We start from the raw sequence: 24,556 nt of genomic DNA, 5'->3' as shown, positions 1-24,556 counted from the left end.
GAGAAGATCCGTGAGGGGGTGGGGTGTGACACCAACCCTAGTGACAACACTGAAGGGATGTGGAATGGCTGCAGGTCAGTGGGACAAGGCAGAATAGATTACCACAGACCAGAAGGGCCGAAAGGCCTGGATCTGTGGTGTAGAGTTCTCTGGTTGTGTTGACGGAAGATTGAAAACTTGGTTGAATGGTGTAGAAAACATAAGGTGGCACCAAAACCAAAGCTAATTGTGGATTTTAGGTGGGACATCCAGGGGTGGATGATCCAGTGATCACTGGGGATCAGAGGAGGAGGGGGGGGGGGGAAACGCAAATTTAAGTTCTAGGGAGTCACTATCTCAGAGGATATTTCCCTGGACCCAACACACTAATGGTGTCGTGAAGAAACCACGTTAGCGCCTCAACTTCCTCAGTAGGCGGAGGTTCGGAACGACATCGAAAACACCCGCAAATATCTACAGAGGGGTGGTGGAAAGTGCGCTGACCGGCTGCATCATGGCCTGGTACGGAGATGCCAATACCCCCGAGTGGAAATCCCTGCATAAAGTAGTGGACACAGCCAGGACATCACAGGTGAATCTCTCCCCGCGGTCGAGAATATCTACGGGGAATGCTGCCGTCGGGAGAGCAGTGGCGATCGTCAAGGGCCCCCACTGCCCAGTGCGCACTCTGTTCTTGCTGCTGCCATCAGGAAGGAGGGAGAGGGGCCACAAGACTCGCACCCACCAGGTTCAGGAATGGCCACCCCCCCACCATGACAAACCCGAATGCTGAAAGGCCTAGACAGAGTGGACGTGGCCAGATTGTTTCCCCATGGTCGGTGGAGTCCAGGACAAGAGGGCGTGAGTTCTGGATTAAAGGGCGTCAATATTTAAAACATAGAAATTTCTTCGGCCAGAGGGTCAGGTGGAACATGTGGCCACAGGCGGCAGTGGGCACAAGGCTGTTGCAGAGATTGACAGGTGTTTGAGGGTGAAGACTGAGTGGGGTGATGGATCAGCTCTTGATTGAGTAGGGTAGACTCGATGGTCCGATTGGCTGACTTCTGCTCCTGCATCTTGTCAATCAAATACTCATTTTAGGACTTTTACTCTCCACAATATTTATTACAGAATAGTTTGCATAGTCAGTTTATTTTACAATCAATCTGAACTTTGAAATTTGAATTCAAGGCAAAGATTAGCATAGCTGTCAGTGCCAGCGACTGGAACCGGGGTTCGAATCCCGCACTGTCTCTATGTAGTTTGTACGTTCTCCCCACGTCTAAGTGGGTTACGCCCACTCCAGCGGTGGGGGGGGGGCTCTGGTTTCCTCTCACTGTTTGATTTATGCTGGGGGGTTTTAGGTTAATGGGGCGGCGCAGACTCGTGGGCTGAAATGGCCTGTAACTGCGGCAGACATCTAAATTTTTTTTAAAAGACGAAAAGGAACAGCTTCTCCCAGAGAGAAGTGAATCTTGAATCAGGGGTCTTGTTAAAAGCGTTTCACAGACAAATTAAGGGTCCAGTCAGATTAGCTGCTGTCTTCTTGGATAATGGGACAGTCCGGATGGGCTGAATGGCATGCTCTTGCTCCCAGTGTCAAGGCGACAGATTTGGACTATAAGTGAAGGGAAGGGTTTGCATCTTGCAGCCCCAGCACTGATTTTCAGGACCCAGGGGGAGAAGGTGGAGGCTGGTGGGCAGGGCCCAGTCTGACAGCTGCCATCTCCAATCGGGCTATGGGGCCCTATAAATGGAGCCACCGCTGGGTTTGGATCCAAGTTAGTGGTGCCCTCGACTGGCAGCAGCCTTAAGGGGTTGCACCCCCCACCCCCCTGGGGAAGCAGAGAACTGGCGCAGGGCACCAGAAAACCGGGGTGACCACCCCACCCCCCCCAGTCCCCCCACCACCATTTGAGAAGAAGGAGACAACCATGGTGGCTGAAGGGCCCATGGCCGCGGGCAGCCGGCACCAGCGGTCAAGGGACTCCTGCCACCTGGAGGCTGGCTCAAGACTGCTGGGAGGGTGTCGGAGCCGGGACGCGAGAGGGCGCCAGTGGGGCTCCTGATCGCGCTAGAGGTTCAAACCCGGAGCTCAGGCGGCTGGTGGTTTGGACCGGGAGCGCGGGAAGTGAATCCACGGACACTCTATTGGGGGGGGGGAAGGAATCTGTATTGCTTCTCTCTCCCTCACTGCAAGAGATGCTTCAGGCAATTCCTGCCGATGGCGAATCTGTCCACCTTGCAGCGGGCAAAAACAAATTCCATGTCTTTATTACAAGACAGTAAAGGAATCTTGAACTTCATGTCGATGTCATCCCCAACCACCATCGAGTGACTCACCCTGGAGTCCACCTTCGCTCTGCGCTGCAGGAGTGACAGGGTGGGGGTGGGGGGGATGTTGCCATATATATCAATCCAGGGTGGGGAAAATACCACATTGTCCCTGACCTTTCAGAATCAGGAAACCCCTGGCCTGGTGATTCATCCCCACTGCACCATAAGGACCCAGGATCAGAAATAGGCTATTCAACCCATCGAGCCTTCCCCCCCACCGAAACGAATCACCAAGATGTTTATTTGTTCCGTCCCCAACCCTTTTCAATCTCCCCTCGACTAGCCCCCCCCTCCTGGGTGCGAGACGTTTCGGGGAAAATGCACTTTTCTTCTCCTGATTCAGAGGTTCCCTTCCGGCCCCCTTCCCAACATCTGAACCTTCCCTGGTGTCCGAGGAGGCGAGCGCTCTGGCCGCTCAACGAAGAGTGCCCTCGAGGCTGTCTGCTGTGGCCGGGGAGAAGGACTTCAATATGGTGCTCAAAAATCGGTCTCATGTTCAACAGCCCCCCCCACCCAGCCCCACTTCTCTCCCTCTCTGTGACTCATGTTCAATCTCAGTCTTGTGTTCAACCACTCTCTCTTCCTCTCTCTCCCTATCTCTCTTTCGCTGTCTCTCTTTCACTCTCTGTCTCTCTCTATCTTTCTCTATCTCTCTCGTGTTCAAATTTTCTGATTTTATCTTGATTTGTCTCATGTTCAACCTCTCTGTCTGTCTGTCTACCTCACTCACACATTCAACCTCTCTCTCTGACTTGGACTCCCTCGGACTCCTTAATCTGTCTGTCAGTCTGTCTACATCCCTGTCTCTCCCTCTCTCGCTCTCTCTCTCTCCCTCTTCCCTCCATCCACCTCCTTGATCATTGGAGAGAGGGTTGGGGAATCCTGCCTCTCTTTCGCACTGTCCAGCTTCTCGGCCCAGGTGCACCCCAGTGCTCGAGCGTCAATTCCTCTGCACCAGACCTCCTGTCAATCAGTTAGTCCTTCTTCAGAGCCAATGCCAACCTCTTCCCCAAGCCCCTGGCAGTTGGGAGGGGAGGTTGAGGGGAGCCAAGACCTTGCTTCCCTTTACGCAGTTGAGACATCAATCCACGGGCAGTCATCCATGGTCGGATTAACATGGCAGCTGACTGTTCAAGGCAATTGTTTGGTGCTCTTCATAACGGCCCGTGTGCATTTCTGGACAGACGGCAAAGAAGATGTTCACAGTCAAGCCTCCAAACCTATCACCTGTCAAATAGTTATAGCTGGAGGGACCCCTCCTCAAACTCACTGACCATCCCTCCTCACCAACACTTCCTCCCGCGGCCCTCCCTCCTCACCGCCCCCTCCCTCCTCACCGCCCCCTCCCTCCTCACCGCCCCCTCCCTCCTCACCGCCCCCTCCCTCCTCACCGCCCCCTCCCTCCTCACCGCCCCCTCCCTCCTCACCGCCCCTCCCTCCTCACCGCCCCCTCCCTCCTCACCGCCCCCTCCCTCCTCACCGCCCCCTCCCTCCTCACCGCCCCCTCCCTCCTCACCGCCCCCTCCCTCCTCACCGCCCCTTCCCTCCTCACCGCCCCCTCCCTCCTCACCGCCCCCTCCCTCCTCACCGCCCCCTCCTCCTCACCGCCCCCCACTCCTCACTGACCCCTTTTGTTCCCCACTGGGAGAGTCTACTCGCCAGTGGGAGTGGGTTGGGGACCACCCTCATGTTACCTGGATGGTGAGACCCCTTCCTGAGATTGAGAAGCACGAGGCCCAGAGCAACGAGGATTCCACAGACCATCACTGCCGCCATGACCAATGAAAAGGTTTTGTTCCGCCGTCCCAGTTTGGCATCATCCTCCCAGATTCCTGCAAAATCCAGAAAATAATTCCTCACAGCCTCATGAGGGGAGCATTTCCAAGTGGGGCGAGGGGGGGGGTAGGGGGAGGGAGGGAGTCGGGCTGTGGGAATACCCATCAACGGCAGAACTATGGGAATCAGGGGAGGGTTCCACTGCAGTGGAGATGAGTCCCGCAGCACAGAAACAGGCACCTCTCCCCATCTAACTCCAGGTTGCCCAATGTAACTGCATTCAGCCCATGTCCATACAAATCTGCTGTATTATTGGATCTGTCCAAACGTAACTGTCCCCGTCTTTTCCACTTCCTCGTTCCCCACACCCACCACCCATCTGAGTGAAAATGTGACCCCAGGATTCTTCTTCTATGAGATTTCAGATTTATTGTTACGCTCAGGGGTATTGGTGTCCATGTACGATACTGTGAGGCAGCTGGTCAACACAACATGGAATTACCACTTATTGGCAGTGCAAAGAAAACTGAGCACATTGGAAACAAATAAAGAAATGTAAACAAACTGACTGTGCAATGCAGAGAAGAGAAAAAATAAAGTGTAAATGTCAGACAAGTCCCTGATTGAGTTTGTCGTTGAGGAGTCTGATGGTGGAGGGGGGAGCCGCTGTTCCTGAATGTGGTGGGGGCGAGTCTTGTGGCACCGACCCCTCTTTCTTAATGGCAGCAGCGAGAACAGAGCATGTGCCGGGCGGGGTGGATCCTTGATGATCGCTGCTGCTCCCTGATGGCAGCGTTCCCCGTAGATGTTCTCAAGGGCAGGGGAGGGTTTTTTACCAGCAATGTCCTCCACTACCTTTTGCAGGACTTTACGCTCAAGGGTTCTGGTATCTCCAGACCAGATGGTGATGCAGCCGGTCAGCACACTTTCCACCACACGTGTAGATACTTGCCGGGGTTTCGCCGAACCTGAAGAAGTTGAGGGGTTGACGTGCTGTCTTCACAAAGCCATTGGTGTGTTGGGTCCAGGAATGATCGTCCGAGATGGTGACTCCCGAGAACATCAAATTGCTCCCCCTCTCCAGGGGATCCAGGGATCCACCTCAGATCCACCTCTGATCCCCGAACGATCCCTGGATCGGACACCTCTTCTGAATTCAATAATCTGAAATATAGGGGCCACAAGACTCGCCCCCACCAGGTTCAGGAACAGCTGCTCCCCCTCCACCTTCAGACTCCTCAACCACAAACTCAATCAGGGACTCATTTAAGGACTCTTACTTGTGCACTTTATTGATTTTTTCTCTCTCTCTGTATTACACAGTCAGTTTGTTTACATTTCTTTATCTGTTTACATGTGCACGTTGAGTCAATTTTATTTTGCACTCTCAACAAGTGGTAATTCTGCCTCACCCATAGTAAAAAAGAGAATCTCAGGGTTATTTGTGATGTTGTGTATTAACCAGACTGTAACTCTGAATCTGAAATATTGGAGTTGGGGATACTGAGGGCGGGGTTGTTGTTGGTGGGCCATTTGGCCACGTTTTCATTCTCCCTCTTGTTCGCTGACTCCTTGCCCCCGTTTATAGAACATAGAACACCACCATGGTATTGTCAGTGAATATGTGGCTGGTGCCGTCGTACTGAGTCATGCAGTCGTAGGTATACAGGGAGTAGAGTTGGGGATGAAGAACACAGCCCTGACAGAGACTGTGGAGGAGATGTTCTTACCGATCCCCATTATAAACCTGCCCTATCCCTGAGCCCATCCAAACATCGTAACCATCCCCGCCCACTTCCTCATTCCCCACACTCTGAGCGGGAATTTGACCCCACTAGTTCCTCTCTTATGTTTCGTGTCCTCAAGTTTCTGAATCCCTGAGAGTAGGAGAAAAGATTGTGACTGTCCACCTTATCCACATCCCTTGTGGTTTTATAAACCACTATAAGGTTCCCCCCCCCCCCACCCACCTCAGTCCCCGATGGAGAAAAGTCCCAGACTCTCCCAGCCTCGTAACTTGAGCTCCTCCCTGCAGCCCCAGAAACATCCCAGGTGAATCCACACCCTCCCCCCCCCCTCCACTAACATCCTTCCCATTGTTGGGCAACTGGAATGATGTAGGATATTCCCAGTGTGGTCTCACCAACGTCCTGCACAGTTGTCCTGCTGGACTCAGTGCCCTGACAGATGAAGGCAAGCGAGATCAAATACTTCCTTCCCCACCTCTTCTGTGTCCCCACTCTCAGGGAACAATGTCCCTGTACCCCGGGGTCTCGCTGTTCCACCACGCCCTTCCTCGCCCCGTCTACCTGTGTCCCCACTCTCAGGGAATGATGTCCCTCTACCCCAGGGTCTCTCTGTTCTACAACACCCTTCCTCGCCCTGTCTACCTGTGTCCCCACTCTCAGGAAATGAGGGGTCTCTCTGTTCCACCACACCCTTCCCCGCCCCGTTTACCTGTGTCCCCACTCTCAGGGAACGATGTCCCTGTATCCTGGGGTCTCTCTGTTTCACCACACCCTTCCCCCCCCCACCCCGTCTACCTGTGTCCCCATTTTCAGGGAATGATGTCCCTCTACCCCAGGATCTCTCTGTTCTACAACACTCTTCACCCCATTTAGAGACAGTGGAGGGTGTAAGGCTTTACAGAGACAGGGAGGGGGTCACAGAGATAGGGAGAGGGGTGTAGGGGACCGGAGGGGTTTACAGAGACAGGGAGGGGTCTAGGGGACCAGAGGGGGTTACAGAGACAGGGAGGTGTGTAGAGGACCCGACACGGACATAGACCAAGTCCACACACCTACCGTGCCAGGGGACTGAGCTCCTCCTCTCCCCCGTCCGCGTGTTGAGGACGGTGCAGGTGTAGCTGGAGTTGGGGGTTGGTTTGACTTGGATCCAGCTGCTGATGTTCCAGAGTCCGGAGACGGGGTCAGCGCTGGTCTGGTTGTCCTGGGTGGCATTGGTCAGAGGGCGCTCATCCCCATCCATCCAGCTCACCCTCGGCTTGGGGTAACCACCCCACGACAGACAGGTCAGATTTACGGTCTGGCCTTCCTCAGTGAGCTCGGAATCTGGCCCCTCGATCACTGGACGGCTGAAGTTGGCTGCAGGGGAGAAGGTGCAGGGAATTGGCCACTTGTCGTTGAGCCACAGGGCTTGACTCTGATCCCTCCTGGGTGGAGGGGATGACAAGCAGGGAGGGTGTGGTGAGGAGAGAGAGACCATTGAGGGGGTAGTGAGGGGAGAGGGGATAGCAAGGAGTGAAGAGTGGTGAGGAAGGAAGGGCAATGAGGACGGTGAGCAGGGAGGACGGTGAGCAGGGAGGACGGTGAGCAGGGAGGACGGTGAGCAGGGAGGACGGTGAGCAGGGAGGACGGTGAGCAGGGAGGACGGTGAGCAGGGAGGACGGTGAGCAGGGAGGACGGTGAGCAGGGAGGACGGTGAGCAGGGAGGACGGTGAGCAGGGAGGACGGTGAGCAGGGAGGACGGTGAGCAGGGAGGACGGTGAGCAGGGAGGACGGTGAGCAGGGAGGACGGTGAGCAGGGAGGACGGTGAGCAGGGAGGACGGTGAGCAGGGAGGACGGTGAGCAGGGAGGACGGTGAGCAGGGAGGACGGTGAGCAGGGAGGACGGTGAGCAGGGAGGACGGTGAGCAGGGAGGACGGTGAGCAGGGAGGACGGTGAGCAGGGAGGACGGTGAGCAGGGAGGACGGTGAGCAGGGAGGACGGTGAGCAGGGAGGACGGTGAGCAGGGAGGACGGTGAGCAGGGAGGACGGTGAGCAGGGAGGACGGTGAGCAGGGAGGACGGTGAGCAGGGAGGACGGTGAGCAGGGAGGACGGTGAGCAGGGAGGACGGTGAGCAGGGAGGACGGTGAGCAGGGAGGACGGTGAGCAGGGAGGACGGTGAGCAGGGAGGACGGTGAGCAGGGAGGACGGTGAGCAGGGAGGACGGTGAGCAGGGAGGACGGTGAGCAGGGAGGACGGTGAGCAGGGAGGACGGTGAGCAGGGAGGACGGTGAGCAGGGAGGACGGTGAGCAGGGAGGACGGTGAGCAGGGAGGACGGTGAGCAGGGAGGACGGTGAGCAGGGAGGACGGTGAGCAGGGAGGACGGTGAGCAGGGAGGACGGTGAGCAGGGAGGACGGTGAGCAGGGAGGACGGTGAGCAGGGAGGACGGTGAGCAGGGAGGACGGTGAGCAGGGAGGACGGTGAGCAGGGAGGACGGTGAGCAGGGAGGACGGTGAGCAGGGAGGACGGTGAGCAGGGAGGACGGTGAGCAGGGAGGACGGTGAGCAGGGAGGACGGTGAGCAGGGAGGACGGTGAGCAGGGAGGACGGTGAGCAGGGAGGACGGTGAGCAGGGAGGACGGTGAGCAGGGAGGACGGTGAGCAGGGAGGACGGTGAGCAGGGAGGACGGTGAGCAGGGAGGACGGTGAGCAGGGAGGACGGTGAGCAGGGAGGACGGTGAGCAGGGAGGACGGTGAGCAGGGAGGACGGTGAGCAGGGAGGACGGTGAGCAGGGAGGACGGTGAGCAGGGAGGACGGTGAGCAGGGAGGACGGTGAGCAGGGAGGACGGTGAGCAGGGAGGACGGTGAGCAGGGAGGACGGTGAGCAGGGAGGACGGTGAGCAGGGAGGACGGTGAGCAGGGAGGACGGTGAGCAGGGAGGACGGTGAGCAGGGAGGACGGTGAGCAGGGAGGACGGTGAGCAGGGAGGACGGTGAGCAGGGAGGACGGTGAGCAGGGAGGACGGTGAGCAGGGAGGACGGTGAGCAGGGAGGACGGTGAGCAGGGAGGACGGTGAGCAGGGAGGACGGTGAGCAGGGAGGACGGTGAGCAGGGAGGACGGTGAGCAGGGAGGACGGTGAGCAGGGAGGACGGTGAGCAGGGAGGACGGTGAGCAGGGAGGACGGTGAGCAGGGAGGACGGTGAGCAGGGAGGACGGTGAGCAGGGAGGACGGTGAGCAGGGAGGACGGTGAGCAGGGAGGACGGTGAGCAGGGAGGACGGTGAGCAGGGAGGACGGTGAGCAGGGAGGACGGTGAGCAGGGAGGACGGTGAGCAGGGAGGACGGTGAGCAGGGAGGACGGTGAGCAGGGAGGACGGTGAGCAGGGAGGACGGTGAGCAGGGAGGACGGTGAGCAGGGAGGACGGTGAGCAGGGAGGACGGTGAGCAGGGAGGACGGTGAGCAGGGAGGACGGTGAGCAGGGAGGACGGTGAGCAGGGAGGACGGTGAGCAGGGAGGACGGTGAGCAGGGAGGACGGTGAGCAGGGAGGACGGTGAGCAGGGAGGACGGTGAGCAGGGAGGACGGTGAGCAGGGAGGACGGTGAGCAGGGAGGACGGTGAGCAGGGAGGACGGTGAGCAGGGAGGACGGTGAGCAGGGAGGACGGTGAGCAGGGAGGACGGTGAGCAGGGAGGACGGTGAGCAGGGAGGACGGTGAGCAGGGAGGACGGTGAGCAGGGAGGACGGTGAGCAGGGAGGACGGTGAGCAGGGAGGACGGTGAGCAGGGAGGACGGTGAGCAGGGAGGACGGTGAGCAGGGAGGACGGTGAGCAGGGAGGACGGTGAGCAGGGAGGACGGTGAGCAGGGAGGACGGTGAGCAGGGAGGACGGTGAGCAGGGAGGACGGTGAGCAGGGAGGACGGTGAGCAGGGAGGACGGTGAGCAGGGAGGACGGTGAGCAGGGAGGACGGTGAGCAGGGAGGACGGTGAGCAGGGAGGACGGTGAGCAGGGAGGACGGTGAGCAGGGAGGACGGTGAGCAGGGAGGACGGTGAGCAGGGAGGACGGTGAGCAGGGAGGACGGTGAGCAGGGAGGACGGTGAGCAGGGAGGACGGTGAGCAGGGAGGACGGTGAGCAGGGAGGACGGTGAGCAGGGAGGACGGTGAGCAGGGAGGACGGTGAGCAGGGAGGACGGTGAGCAGGGAGGACGGTGAGCAGGGAGGACGGTGAGCAGGGAGGACGGTGAGCAGGGAGGACGGTGAGCAGGGAGGACGGTGAGCAGGGAGGACGGTGAGCAGGGAGGACGGTGAGCAGGGAGGACGGTGAGCAGGGAGGACGGTGAGCAGGGAGGACGGTGAGCAGGGAGGACGGTGAGCAGGGAGGACGGTGAGCAGGGAGGACGGTGAGCAGGGAGGACGGTGAGCAGGGAGGACGGTGAGCAGGGAGGACGGTGAGCAGGGAGGACGGTGAGCAGGGAGGACGGTGAGCAGGGAGGACGGTGAGCAGGGAGGACGGTGAGCAGGGAGGACGGTGAGCAGGGAGGACGGTGAGCAGGGAGGACGGTGAGCAGGGAGGACGGTGAGCAGGGAGGACGGTGAGCAGGGAGGACGGTGAGCAGGGAGGACGGTGAGCAGGGAGGACGGTGAGCAGGGAGGACGGTGAGCAGGGAGGACGGTGAGCAGGGAGGACGGTGAGCAGGGAGGACGGTGAGCAGGGAGGACGGTGAGCAGGGAGGACGGTGAGCAGGGAGGACGGTGAGCAGGGAGGACGGTGAGCAGGGAGGACGGTGAGCAGGGAGGACGGTGAGCAGGGAGGACGGTGAGCAGGGAGGACGGTGAGCAGGGAGGACGGTGAGCAGGGAGGACGGTGAGCAGGGAGGACGGTGAGCAGGGAGGACGGTGAGCAGGGAGGACGGTGAGCAGGGAGGACGGTGAGCAGGGAGGACGGTGAGCAGGGAGGACGGTGAGCAGGGAGGACGGTGAGCAGGGAGGACGGTGAGCAGGGAGGACGGTGAGCAGGGAGGACGGTGAGCAGGGAGGACGGTGAGCAGGGAGGACGGTGAGCAGGGAGGACGGTGAGCAGGGAGGACGGTGAGCAGGGAGGACGGTGAGCAGGGAGGACGGTGAGCAGGGAGGACGGTGAGCAGGGAGGACGGTGAGCAGGGAGGACGGTGAGCAGGGAGGACGGTGAGCAGGGAGGACGGTGAGCAGGGAGGACGGTGAGCAGGGAGGACGGTGAGCAGGGAGGACGGTGAGGAGGGAGTGTCAGCGAGGAGGGAGAGAGGAATAAAGGATCAGCAAGGAAGGAGTAGTCATGGAGGGCGGGCCATGGAAAGGAGGGAGGGATGGAGGTAGTTTTGGCATGGAGGGATGGAGGAAGTGTTAGTGGGTAGGGACGGATAGAGGGAGGCAGGGATGGGGAGTGCAGCAGAGGAAGGAGTGAGTGAGGGAGGACCTGCTCGCTCCCCTACCTGCCGTGACCAGCGTAACCGTGCTCTCCTGCAGCTTGACATCTTGCAGCAGGATACACTTGTAGTCACCCTCGTCTGCCCTCCTCAGCCCGGTCAGCCTCAGCGAGTAGTCCCCGCGGCCAAACGCCTGCTCGTCCATGGTCGTCCGGTTGGTGTACCGCTTATGCTGCCCTTCCTTCTGCGATCCCCACCCATCCTGGGCGTGGACCACCTCCTTGCCCCTCTGCCACGACACCAGCAGGAATCGCCAATCCGTCCGCCCCGCCTTGGCATCCACGCAGGGCAGGATGATCTCCTGGCCCAACAGGCCCAGCACCACGGTGGTGTGGTGTGCCCACCTTGCTTGCCGGCCTCTGTCCATCTGCTGCATGGTGCAGTCACCTAGAGAGACACAGAGGTTCAGTGCATGGCCAAAGATCTAACTCCTTGGAGCTTAGAGGAATGAGGGGGAACCTTCGACCAGGGTCCACATAAGGCTGCTTCACAAAATGAGAATTACAGGGATAGATACTAAAATCATCTGATCGACGAGAAACTAAAAGTGGGAATAAAAGGATCCTATTCTGGTTAAAATCACAGAAATACTGGAGGAACTCGGTCAGTCTATCAGCACACATAGGACGTAAAGATATCCACCCTGATGACGGACTCAAGCCCAAAACGTCGGTTCTGTATCTTTATCTTCGGATACTCCTTGATTTGCTGAGTTTCTCCAGCGTCGTGTTTTTACTAAGACGTGTCACTGACGTTTCGGGCCTGATCCCTTCCTCAAGGAATAAGCAAATAGAAGGCATCAGAACGAAGACCGACTGTAGGAGGGGGGTTCCGGACCAATGGAGGGTGTGACTTGGGTGATAAGAGGAGGGGTGGGAATTAGTTTTTGGCTCTGGGAAAGAAGACAAAAGGGGGTAGGGGGAGAGACAGAGCGAGAGGGGGAGGCAATGAACGGGGAAGAAGACAGGAAACCGCAGGAGTCAATGTCAACACCGTCTGTTTGCCCAGACGGAAGATGAGACCTAGTCCGCCTTTCCGTTCTTTGCTTATTCCTTGAGGAATCTTTACCTGATGGGGGCAGGTGAAGCTGCGGCTGCATGAGCCAGTGGGGGGGAGGGGGGGCAGCAATAGTTCGTTAGATGTTCTCTTTTCATACTTGGTTCATAGAAAACATAGAAAATAGGTGTAGGAGTAGGCCATTTGGCCCTTCAAGCCTACACCACCATTCATTTTGATCATGGCTGATCAGCCACTCAGTACCCTGTTCCATCTCTCTCTCCATACCCCCTGATCCCCCTAGTCACAAGTACTAAATTTAACTCTCTCTTAAATATAGCTATGGAAGCGGCCTCAATCACTTTCTGTGGCAGAGAATTCCATAAATTCACCACCCTCTGAGTGAAAAAATTCTTCCTCATCTCAGTCCTAAAGGACTTCCCCTTTATCCTTAAACTGTGACCCCTGGTTCTAGACTTGCTCAACATTGGGAACAATCTTCCTGCATCTAACCTGTCAAATCCCTTAAGAATTTTGAATGTTTCTATTAAATCTCCTCTTGATCGTCTGAACTCCAGCGAGTACAAGCCCAGTCGTTCTAGCCTTTCTTCATATGGATGTCCCACCATCCCTGGTATCAATCTGGTAAACCTTTTCTGCACTCTCTCCATGGCAATGATGTCCTTCCTCAGATAAGGAGACCAAAACTGAACACAATACTGCAGGTGAGGTCTCACCAAGGCCCAAAACAACTGCATCAATACCTCTCTGCTCCTGTACTCGAATCCTCTTGATATGAATGCCAACATGCCATTCGCCTTTTTTACTGCTTGCTGCACCTCCCTGCCCACTTTTAATGACTGATGCACAGCGACACCCAGGTTTCTTTGCATTTCCCCTTTTCCTAATTGGATACCATTAAGATAGTATTCAGCCCTCCCATTCTTTCATCCAAAGTGGATAACCACACGCTTATCCACATTATATTGCATCTGCAATGCATTTGCCCACTCACCCAACCTGTCCAAGTCACCTTGCACACTCTTAACAGACTCTACACAGCTTACAATCCCACCCAGCTTCGTGTCGTCTGCAAACTTGGAAATGTTGTTTTCTATTTCCTCATCTAAATCATTAATATATATCGTAAATAACTGGGGTCCTAGCACTGAGCCTTGTGGTACCCCACTAGTAACTGATTGCCATTCCGAAAAGTACCCGTTTATTCCTACTCTTTGCTTCCTATCTGTCAACCAATTCTCTATCCACCTCAATACTATATCCCCTATACCATGTGCCTTAAGTTTGTATAGTAATCTCCTGTGTGGGACCTTATCAAAAGCCTTCTGAAAATCCAGGTAAACCACATCTACTGGTTCTCCAGTAACTCTACTAGTTACATCCTCAAAAAAATCAGTAAGATTAGTCAGACACGATTTTCCCTTCATAAAACCAATGAATTCACCACTTTCCAGATGTGCCGCAATCACATCTTTAATAACTGACTAACATTTTCCCCACTACCGATGTCAAGCTAACCGGTCTATAATTCCCTGATTTCTCTTTCCCTCCCTTTTTAAAAAGTGGAGTTACATTAGCCACCCTCCAACCCTCAGGAACTACTCCAGAATCTAAAGAGTTTTGAAAAATTATCAACAATGCATCCACTATTTCATGGGCTACTTCCATTAGCACTCTGGGATGCAGACCATCTGGCCCTGGGGACTTGTTTGCCTTTAATCCCTTCAATTTATCCAACACAACCTCATAACTTACACTTATTTTCCCCAGTCCTTCTGTCACATTAGGCCCATGGTCCCCTATTATTTCCTGACGATTTTTCATATTTTCCCTAGTGAAGACCAAACTAGAGTAGTTATTTAATTGGTCTTCCAATTTAAATGGCCAAAAATTCAAAGAAATTTATCTCTGGTGAGTAGGTAATTAGTTTTAAATTGGTAAAATACATAATTGCCATCCTTTACTTGTTGAGAATTATATTTTATGTTAATTAGCTGGTGCATTCATTTCAAGAAGGATAATGTACAAGAGTCAAGAGATGTTGATGAGGCTCTAAGGCACATATGTCAAACTCAGGCCCGCGGGCCAAATTTGGCCCGTGATATAATTATATTTGGCCCACAAGATCATATCAAATATGTATTAGAGCTGGCCCGCTGGCCGCCGCGCCAGTATAGCGCATGCACAGCTAATACTACAAATCCCAGAATGCTTTGCAAATGAATTCGTGTCTGCCCGCTAATCGCCCCCACCTCCTCTCTTTACTTTTATTAGCATCTGCGACCTGTCGCCTCACTCACATGTAATAAACCCCTTACGAAAAATGGCCAAACGAAAGACAGAAAACAGGACCTTTCAAGACAGGTGGGAGGCAAACTCTGACCCCAGAGTTTGATGAACTTGCATCTAAGAAGAGATGCCAAGTATCTAGTTTAGACCCAGGTGCATCAGAGTAAATCACAGTGTAGCAAGCGAAGCTTGGATTCATATTTTCTTTGGTCAACTTTGGACTGTTCATAGTTGAAAGATTGGATTTTCATTGAAGCAAGTTGTTATTTTTTTGACTTGTTGGCTGTGAAAAAAAATACATTTAAAAGGAGCTTAAAGGCTATAGAGAAATATTATTTATTGAATATTTTAGTTCTCATTTGTTAATGCTTCTGGAAAGAGTTTAACCAAAACTATTATTAAACATTTATTTTAATAAGAAAAAGTTTAACATTACATATGTTGAAAGAAGAGAAAACATGCAGATGTTGTTGAAAATTTTCAATAAATATTTAGTTTGGCCCACGACTTAGTCCAAGTTTTTAATTTAGGTCCTCTGTGAATTTGAGTTCAACACCCCTGCTCTATGGGGTATTGGTGAGACCCCATTTGGAGAACTGTGTGCAGTTTTGGGCCCCCTATCTTAGAAAGGATGTGATATTGTTGGAGAGGGTGCAGAGGAGATTTACTAGGACGATTCCTGGAATGCAAGGGGTAACATATGAGGAGCATTTGGCAGCTCTCGAGTTGTATTCATTTCAGTCCAGAGAATGAGAGGAGATCTCATGGAGGCTTTTTGTATTTTGAAGGGTTTAGATAGGGTGGACGAGGGTAAGATGTTTCCCTTGGTGGGTGAATCGAGGACAATAGTCTGAAAATTAGAGGTAATCCATATAAAACAGAGATTAGGAAGAACTTTTTCAGCCAGAGGGTTGTGGATCTGTGGAACTAGCTGCCGCATACAGCAGTGGAAGCCAGATCACTGGGAGTATTTAAACAAGAAATAGACAAGTATCTCATTAGTGAGGGTATCGGGGGATATGGGAAAAGGCCGGAAATTGGAACTAATGTAGAGTAGATTTATAGAACAGACGATGGGCCTAGTGGCCTCTTTCGGTTCCTTTGTCATGAGATCTTGTGAACTATTGCAACATTTGATCATGTTATTAAATTATACGATGTTCTCGATTAAACCACATGGCGGCCACCAGGCCTGCTACGAGTGGGGGGTGCCTCGGGCAATGGTGCTGGGACTGAGATCCATGGCAATAGTCTGGATGATGGTGTGGTAAATTGGAGCAGCAGGTTTGCAGAGGGGTCACTAAGACCGGAGACGTCGCGGGCAGCGAGGAAGGGTTGCAAAGTTTGCAGAGGGATCTGGACCCGTTGGGAAAACGACCAATGGAATTTAATGCGGACAAGTGTGTGGTGTTGCATTTTGGAAGGTCAAACCAAGAACGGACGTACACGGTGAACAGTTGGGCACTGAGGACTGCGGTAGAACAGAGGGATCTGGGAACACAGATACATAATTCCCTAAAAGTAGTGTCACAGGTGGACAGGGTTGTAAAGAGCTTTTGGCAAATTGGCCTTCATAAATCAAAGTATTGAATACAAGAGTTGGGATGTTATGGTAAAGTTGTACAAGACATTGGTGAGGCCAAATTTGGAGAATTGTGTGCAAACTACAGGAAAGATATCGATAAGATAGAAAGAGGGCAAAATTTACTGGGATGTTGCCTGGACTTCAGGAAGTGAGTTACAGGGAAAGGTTAACCAGGTCAGGATTTTATTCCATGGAGCCTAGAAGAATGAGGGAGATTTGATTGAGGTATTTAAAATTATGTGGAGCATAGACAGAGGTTGGCTTTTTCTCACTGATGGTGGGTGAAATACAAACCAGAGGACGTGGGTTAAGGGTGAAAGGGGAGAAGTTTATTATTATTAGATATACAGACATTCCGCGTGGTAACAGGCCATTTCAGCCCACGACTCCGTGCCACCTAATTTATACCCCATTAACCCACAACCCCCTCCCCCAAGGACGCTTTGAACAATGGGAGGAAACTGGAGCCACGCCCCCCTCCCCCGGAGAAAACCCACACATACATGGGGAAATCATGCAAATTCCTTACAGCCACTATGGGATTCGAATGCTGGTCCGGTCCCAATCACTGGCACTGTAAAGGGGAGAATTAGGGGGAAACAGAGAGTGGGGGGGGGGAGTGGAATGATCTGAGGTGGCAAGAGTGGGCTCAATTTCGATCTTGGACAGGTACATGGATGGGAGAGGTATGGAGGGACATGGAGGACCAGGTGCAGGATAGTGGGACAAGGAGAATAATAATTCGGTACAGACTAGAAGGGCCTGTTTTCTGTGCTGTAACATTCGGTGGTTAGTTGGTTATATATCTTTGCCCCCTGTGGACACTGTAGAACATGCTGAGTTCCTCCACCATGCCTTGCGGTTCAGGTAAGGTCACTCCTGGAGTACTGCAGGCAGTTTCAATTTTAAAATTTTAAATGTACTTTTTTGTAAATTTGGACATATAGCAGCAGGGTAAAGAGCAAAGTGGGATCTGCCTCAGCGACTCGTGCCCAGCAGCACTAACGTCTACAGTGAGAAGATGCTTCGAGAGGCTGGTCACGGCCAGAATCACCGAAGGTCTGCACCCGCTGCAATTCGCCTATCGTCCCAATTGCTCCACGGGCAGACGCAATATCGGCAGGCTCCCCACCCAGCTCTGGATCACCTAGAAAACAGCAACTCGTACATACTGTACAGCTGCTCTTCATTGTCCTTCAACCACCATTATTCCCTCAGTGCTGGTCAAATATCTACAAACTCTGGGCCTCTGTACCCAACTCTGCAAATGGATCCTTGACTTTCTCATTGGACAACTGCAGTCAGCATGAATTGGAAACAACGTCTCCTCCTCACTGCTCATCAACACAAGCGCTCCCCAAGGATCGTGCTTAACCCACAGCTCTAGTCCCACGACTGTGTGGCCAGGTACGATTCCAAAGCCGTCTACAAGTTCGCCGATGATCCCACAGTCGTTGGCAGAAATCACAAACGGCAAAAAGGAAGCGCGCAGGAGGGAGATCGATCAGCTCGTAGAGTGGGGTCATGGCCACAACCTTTGTGCTCCATGCCAGGAAAACCAGGGAGATGATTGTGGACTTCAGGAGAAGGTTGGGGGAACTGGACCCTTGTCGAGGGCCCAGCAGAGGAGAGGGTCGAGAACTTCAAATTTCTGCGGGTGGGGGGGTCAACATCTCCAAGGATCTGTCTTGGAGCCGTCAAGAAAAAGAATCATGGGCAGCTAGATTTTGCGGGGGACCAGAGGAGATTCGGTTCGTCATCGAAGACTCTTGTAAGCTTCTACAGTGGACTATGGAGAGCATTCTGGATGGTTCTACCACTGCCTGGTTCGGAGGCGCCGACGCTCAGGACAAGAATAAACTCCAGAGAGTTGTGACCTATCAACACCCCTCCCTGTCTCTATATCCCCCTCCAGTCCCCTACACCCCTCCCTGTCTCCGTAATCCCCCCCCCGTCTCCACACCACTTTCTGTCTCTGTAACCCCCTCCAGTCCCCGACAACCCTCCCTGTCTCTGTAACCCCCTTCCGCTCCCATGCACCGGTCCCTGGCTCTGTAACCCCCTCTGGTCGCCGACACCCCTCCCTGTCTCTGTAACCCCATCCAGACCCCAACACTTCTCCATGTATCTGTAACTACAATCCCATTCACCCCACCCCGTGTGTAACCCCCTTGCTCTGGTCTGTACCCTACACCTGGTGCTTGGAAACTCCTGCCATTTTCCCAGGAACCCCCAGTTCCTGCTCTCACCTGCCACCCCACACGTCACCAGCAGGAAGATGCCCATCCACCAGTTCTTCATCCTTTAGTAGGGAAAGAAAGAGAATTGTCATCAGTTGAGACTCGGGTGCAGGTTAATGGGCTGCGCACCCAGCCTGCAGTCAACCCCTCTCATTAAGTGGGACAGGGTGAGGGAGGTATTCACCAGGGTGTTCCCCAGACTGAGAAGGCCTCAAGTTATAAGAGCAGGCTGGGACTTTTCTCCCTGGAGCACCGGGCGCCGAGGTGGGAAACTTGTGGTGGTTTATAAAACCACGAAGGGCATGGATAAGGAAGACAGTCACGAACTTTCTTCCACCAAGGTCAGGGACACTAAAAGGTTTACGGGAGAGAGGGAGATTCAAAGGGGGCAACGTCTCCCCACAGAGGAGGGTGGGTCAGTAGGGTAGAAAGGGGAACATTTCACGGGTTCAGGGATGGGACAGGTTTAGGGGAATAGGGGCTGATATCAGCTAAATGGGTCTTGGGCTAGCATGGAGGGGATAGGATGAAGGGTTATTGATGGCCATCATTCATCCTCATCTCCTCAATTCACTCCCTCATCCCCTCCACTTCTGACTGAAATGGGGGGTGACTAATGTCTCCCCACTGGTCGACCGGAGGGATTCAGATGGACAGTGGGAGGCCACCCTCCCTTTCACCACTGCTACCCCATTCATCACATCCAGCACTGATGTTCTCTCCCTCTACATAGCGCCCTGTCTCTGTAACTCCCTCCCGTCCCCTACACCCCTTCCTGTCTCTGTAACTCCCTCCAGTCCCCTACACCTCTTCCTGTCTCTGTAACTCCCTCCAGTCCCCTACACCCCTCCTTGTCTCTGTAACCCCCTCCAGTCCCCTACACCCCTCCTTGTCTCCGTAACCCCCTCCAAGTTGTATCACCCTGAAGCCCATCTGGTTGAATCTGAAATGTAACTGGAACCCCTGTTAGGTTTGATGATTGAGGGAGAGTTTGTCTTACCTGCTTCAATCGGTGCTGGGGCTGGGAGCTAACAGCAATGGTTGGTTTGTGTGCAGCGACTGATGATGAGATTGTATCCTGTCTCCTGAGGCTTCAGGACTAAAATGGAAATGAGACAGAAACCCACGGGCTTTCCCCAGCCAGTCAACCGCCCACGTGTGCATGCAGGGCCTTTCGGTTCTCCTTCCCCACCTTTCTCCAACCATGTTGGCAGTAAAACTGGCTGGGATTTTCCCTGATGATAAGCGTTAGCCCCTCCCACTCCTCCCCTCCCCTTCTCAACCGTCCGTCTGTAAACCCAATACTACTCTCTGTAAAACCCTCCAGTCTCCGACACCCCTCCCTCTCTCTCTCGGTCACCCCCTCGGGTCCCCGACACCCCTCCCTGTCTCTGTAACCCACTCCGCTCCCCGACACCCCTCCCTGTCTCTGTAACCCACTCCGCTCCCCGACACCCCTCCCTGTCTCTGTAACCCACTCCAGTTGAAACGTGAGGGCGAAGGTTTAAGGCGAGCAGGGAGATTTAATGTGGACACGGATTCTGACGGCCTAGACCGTGTTGAGCTGGAGTTATCTCCCTCCCCGCCCTGGCTCTCAGAAGAGGAAATTGCAGATGACCAGTTCTCCGGGCAGCTGAGAGAGCTGCTCGACCTCACGTGGGAAGTTGTCACTGTTCCGGTCTCTGAGCCTGGGAATCCTACCACGTCTGCTTGGAGCGTTCAGTTTCTGTTCTGTGTCTGACCCTTTTTGTAATTTTACAGTCAAATCCGAGGACCCGTCCTGCTGCCTCCAAGTTGATGCAATCACGAAGAAGCCCCGCCAGTGGCTCGACTTTGCGGGCAGATTCGGTACGTTACCGAAGACTCGTCAACCTCTCCAGGTGGACTGCGGAGGTGCCCACTCTCAGGACAAGAATAAATTCCAGAGGGTTGCGATCTCACTAGACCATTGGAGACATCAACACGAGGCTGAGTCTTCGTGCTTTACATGAACGTTCGCCCTGTGAAAAGCTGCCAGAAAACAATATTTCCCGACAATTCTGGCTCTGAAATCTAAACGTTATTCATAAATTCTGATTGTAAAGCTAGAACATAAATTTCAGTTGAAAGCGTGGTTATCTCTGTTGATCCAGTCGGTCCCCTGGGGAGCCAACCGTTCCTGGAGACACTGAGGGCTCTTCCTCCAGGCCCGCGGGAGACTTCGGAAGAGGGGCCAGGACCGGGCTGAACCCTCGCCTGTCCGCTGTCTGGACCCGCCGAGGGCCACCTTGGCCAGGTATCAGACTTGATGAGGAGAACCGGGCAACCCTCGACTGACCCAACCCCCCCGGGCCCGTAGTGGGAGCCTGGAGATCAGCAGGGGGTGGGAATGAAATGCAGCCAGGGCGAGGAACAGCCCCCGTTAAGTACACGAGCGCAGGCTGCATCCTCGCACATATTGCGGTCCAGAAAACAGCCCCTTCTAGCCTGTGCCAAACCATTATTCTGCCAAGTCCCACTAACCTGCACTGAGTTCATATCCCTCCCATCCATGTAAATTCAGACCCACCTCCAACGAACTTGACGTTTCCTCCTTAAATCCTACGGGATTTTCTCCAGGATTATGCAACTCTACGTTTCCGGATTCCATCGTGCCATATTTAGCTGGGAGTCGGACCGTGATCCACCTGGTACCGACAAGGCCACCTAAACTGAATCTATAACAGTCCCCAATGTCCCCTGGAAGGTTTCACTCCGGATCCCGTGGAAAATCATCTCTTTGAATTTCAGAGTGTCCTCCCAGAAGGATCCACCCTCTTACATGGCCAGGTGGAGTGGACAAAAGTTCCAGTCTCCACACCGCATCTTAAAGCACATTCCCGAAATTTCTGGTCGAGATCTGGGTAATATTTGCGGTGTGAGGTACAGCTGGTGTGAGAAATTATACTGCACCCACCTGTACCTGGCATTAACAACTGCTGTCACGCTGTCCCTTCGCAGGTCTGACCAACACTCCTCTTGGACAGTTGTGCCCAAGTCTGACTCCCGCCTCAACCTCTCTGCCTCATCTCTCCCCCGACCTATGTACCTCCTCTCTGCCCCTTCCCTCCCTCTGTGCAACCCCTCCCTCCTCGCGGTCCCTCCCTCGACCTATGTACCTCCTCTCTGCCCCTTCCCTCCCTCCGCACCACCCCATTCCTCTTCGCCGGCCACTCCCTCCTTCCTCTCCCGGCTTCGGGCCCTCACTTTGCAAGCTGGAACACATTAAAAAGATAAACACGCACCCTCCCCCTTTGAATTAGAATCTCCGTGTCGCTACCCGCGGGCAGGGCCACAGACGGCCCTGTTATCCAGGATTATGATCTTGGTGACTGTGGAGAATTTTCTTTTGCTTTTCTTTCTCTGACTGTTACATCCCCGTCCGGGATGTGGGGATTTATTCCCACTGCTCTATCTCCCTGCCCGTCTGCTGTGCTGACCAGCCATTCTCACCAGGGACACCCTGGATCCCACAGCACATTAAATACGGGGACACCAATACTCCCGGATCTTGCAAAAGGTAGTGAACATCAATGGTCCCCAGTAACCCCCCCCCTCCCCTCCCCTCCCCTCCCCTCCCCTCCCCTCCCAAGATCTTAGCTGAAGGTAGTAGAACATTTTATTCGGCAAATGAAGTGCTCCAATAAAACAGGACACTGAGGAATGTAGAACACAAAAGATCTGGGAATAATGGTTTATTCTTCTTTGAAAGTGGATTTCTATGTGGTGAAGAAGGCTTTGGGTATTGTCACATTTGAGGCCCGAAATAATAACGCAGGTTTTACCAGTTAAACATCTCCTTGTCTTTATTCTCCAGTTTTCATTGTTCCTCCATTTCGCGCTCTTCTCTCGCTCTCTCATACCATGTGACTTCCGGTCAGGTGAATACATCTCATGCATATTCATTATCATGACAGGTATGCTGGCCTTTATAAATCATAGCATAGAATATAGGAGCTGGGAGGTGATGTTGAGACTCTTTAAGGCATTGGTGAGGCCAAGTTTGGAATACTGTGTGCAGTTCTGATCACCGAATTATAGGAAGGATATCAATGAGGTAGAGAGGTTACAGAGAAGATTTACTAAGATGTTGCCTGGATTGCAGTATCTAGAATACAGAAAAAGATTGAGTAGACTGGTTCTTTATTCATTGGAGCACAGAAGGTTGAGGGGGAATTTGATCGAGGTGGTTTAAAATGATGAGGGGGAGAGGGACAGAGTAAATGTAGCTCGGCTTTTCCCACTGAGGGTGGGTGAGATACAAACCAGAGGACATGGATTGAGAGTGAAAAGGGACAAGTTTAGGGGGAACTTCTTCACACAGAGTGGTGGTGGTGGGGGGGGGGGGTGGAATGAGTTGCCGGCTGAAGATGTGAATAGGCTCTTCCCCTTGAGGGTAGGTGAGATTCAAACAAGAGGTCACGGGTTGAGAGGTAGGGGGGTGCTGTAACATGGGGGGGGGGGGGTAACTTCTTTACTCAGAGAGACAGTGGTGACCGAGTGGAATGAGGTTCCGGAAGAGGTAGTCGCAGCAAAGTCAATTCTTGTCCTTCGAGGAAAAGTGGGAGAAGTCTATGGATGGGAGAGGACTGGAGGATTATGGGCAAAAGTGGGACAAGGGGAGATCACTGAGATCCATGTGGACCAGAGGGGCCGAGATGGCCTGTCTCTGAACTGTAACTGTTTTACGGTTATATAAATCATATTCACTCCTCCGATGTTCGAATGATCCTCTGGTCCCCTCCACCCCTGCCTGTCTCTGTAACCCCCCCCCCCCCCCATCTCCTATGCCTCTGTAACCCCCTCCCAGCCCCAACACTGTAAACTGTCCCAGCATCAAAGTAATGGGCCCAATGGTCTGTGCTCGCACCATGTGGGCCTGACGATGCCCCATCACGTGCCAATGAGCACCCCGGCTGTGGGATTCCAGATTTATTGTCCGAATACATACATGACATCACATACAAGTCCGAGATCCTTTTCCCTGCGGGCCAGGCAGAATCACAAATTGGCAGTGCAAAAACGAGTCTTCACTCAGCGTTCGCACATTAACAAATAAAAAAATGTAAACTATCTGTGCAATTCAGAGAGATTTTTTTTAAAATCTATCAACTAAACGTCAGAGTTCTTAAACGAGTCCCTGATTGGGGGGGGGGGCGGGGGAGCAGCTGTTCCTGAACCTGGTGGGGGTGAGTCTTGCGGCCCCGACACCTCTTTCCCGACGGCAGCAGCGAGAACAAAGCGGGTGCCAGGTGGAGTGGACCCTTGACGATCGTTGCTGCTCTCTGACTGCAGTGTTCCCGTAGATGTTCTCGACGGTGTGGGGAGGGTTTTGCTTGTGATGTCCCAGGGCTGAGGGGTTACAGAGACAAGGAGGGGTGGAGGGGTCCGGAGGTGATTACAAAGACAGGGAGGGGTGTCAGGAACCGGAACGGGATTACAGAGACAGGGAGGGTAGAGGGGACCGGAGGGGGTGACAGAGACAGGGAGGGTGGAGGGGACCGGAGGGGGTGACAGAGACAGGGAGGGGTGTTGGGGAGGGGAGGGGGGGTTACTGGGGACCATTGATGTTCACTACCTTTTGCAAGACCCGGGAGTATTGGTGTCCCCGTATTTAATGTGCTGTGGGATCCAGGGTGTCCCTGGTGAGAATGGCTGGTCAGCACAGCAGACGGGCAGGGAGATAGAGCAGTGGGAATAAATCCCCACATCCCGGACGGGGATGTAACAGTCAGAGAAAGAAAAGCAAAAGAAAATTCCCCACAGTCACCAAACGTCCTTGGATTCACCTCCTGCGGCCTCTGCAGCCGCACGGGTCCCTGTTTGATCTGCTGCCCGCCCGGTTTCTGGGTCCAAACTGCCGGCGCGATCGGGAAGCCCTTCGACGCCCGAGGCACCTTCGGGAGCCCCTTTCCCCCGCCCCCCTCTCGAAACCCCGGTTCCCGTGAGCCCACAACCCGTGCACATCCCTTAACCACCGGGCCCGCCGCCACTGTCCCCGTCCTTTGGGGTGCAGGCGTGGTGCGTCTCCCGGTTTCTGCTGCCCTGCACCGATCCGCTGTCTGCAACCCCCCTCGTGATTCGCTGCCGTCCGCCAACTTGGCCATGGACCTCGGAGGTCGCAG

The 24,556-nt window shown here is 54.2% G+C and overlaps 1 protein-coding gene across 1 annotated transcript; it reads right to left on the bottom strand.

Moving 5' to 3' along the window:
• Positions 1-1,898: 1,898 nt before the first annotated feature.
• On the bottom strand, positions 1,899-19,641 carry LOC138762871 (ICOS ligand-like). Its single transcript, XM_069936389.1, has 6 exons — positions 19,414-19,641; positions 18,423-18,475; positions 11,289-11,669; positions 6,897-7,196; positions 4,011-4,148; positions 1,899-3,492 (listed from the first exon to the last, which is right to left on the bottom strand). The coding sequence occupies exons 2-6, from the start codon at positions 18,472-18,474 to the stop codon at positions 3,428-3,430; spliced, it is 936 nt and encodes a 311-aa protein (XP_069792490.1). The 5' UTR covers position 18,475; positions 19,414-19,641; the 3' UTR covers positions 1,899-3,427.
• Between the last annotated feature and the right edge of the window lie 4,915 nt (positions 19,642-24,556).

Source organism: Narcine bancroftii, chromosome 5 (assembly GCF_036971445.1).
Source record: "Narcine bancroftii isolate sNarBan1 chromosome 5, sNarBan1.hap1, whole genome shotgun sequence".
In the NCBI taxonomy this organism is placed as follows: Eukaryota; Metazoa; Chordata; class Chondrichthyes; order Torpediniformes; family Narcinidae; genus Narcine; species Narcine bancroftii.
Note: the sequence above shows the minus strand (reverse complement) of the source record. Positions and strands in the feature narration are given on the sequence as shown.

What these genes read in the sequence shown, in the direction of transcription:
- LOC138762871 (XM_069936389.1), bottom strand. Translation starts at nt 18,474, where the DNA reads ATGAAGAACTGGTGGATGGGCATCTTCCTGCTGGTGACGTGTGGGGTG. An exon ending in GGTGACGTGTGGGGTGGCAG is followed by an intron (nt 11,670 to 18,422) that starts GTGAGAGCAGGA and finishes GTGTCTCTCTAG; the next exon opens with GTGACTGCACCATGCAGCAG. An exon ending in GAGCTCAGTCCCCTGGCACG is followed by an intron (nt 4,149 to 6,896) that starts GTAGGTGTGTGG and finishes TGGATTTTGCAG; the next exon opens with GAATCTGGGAGGATGATGCC.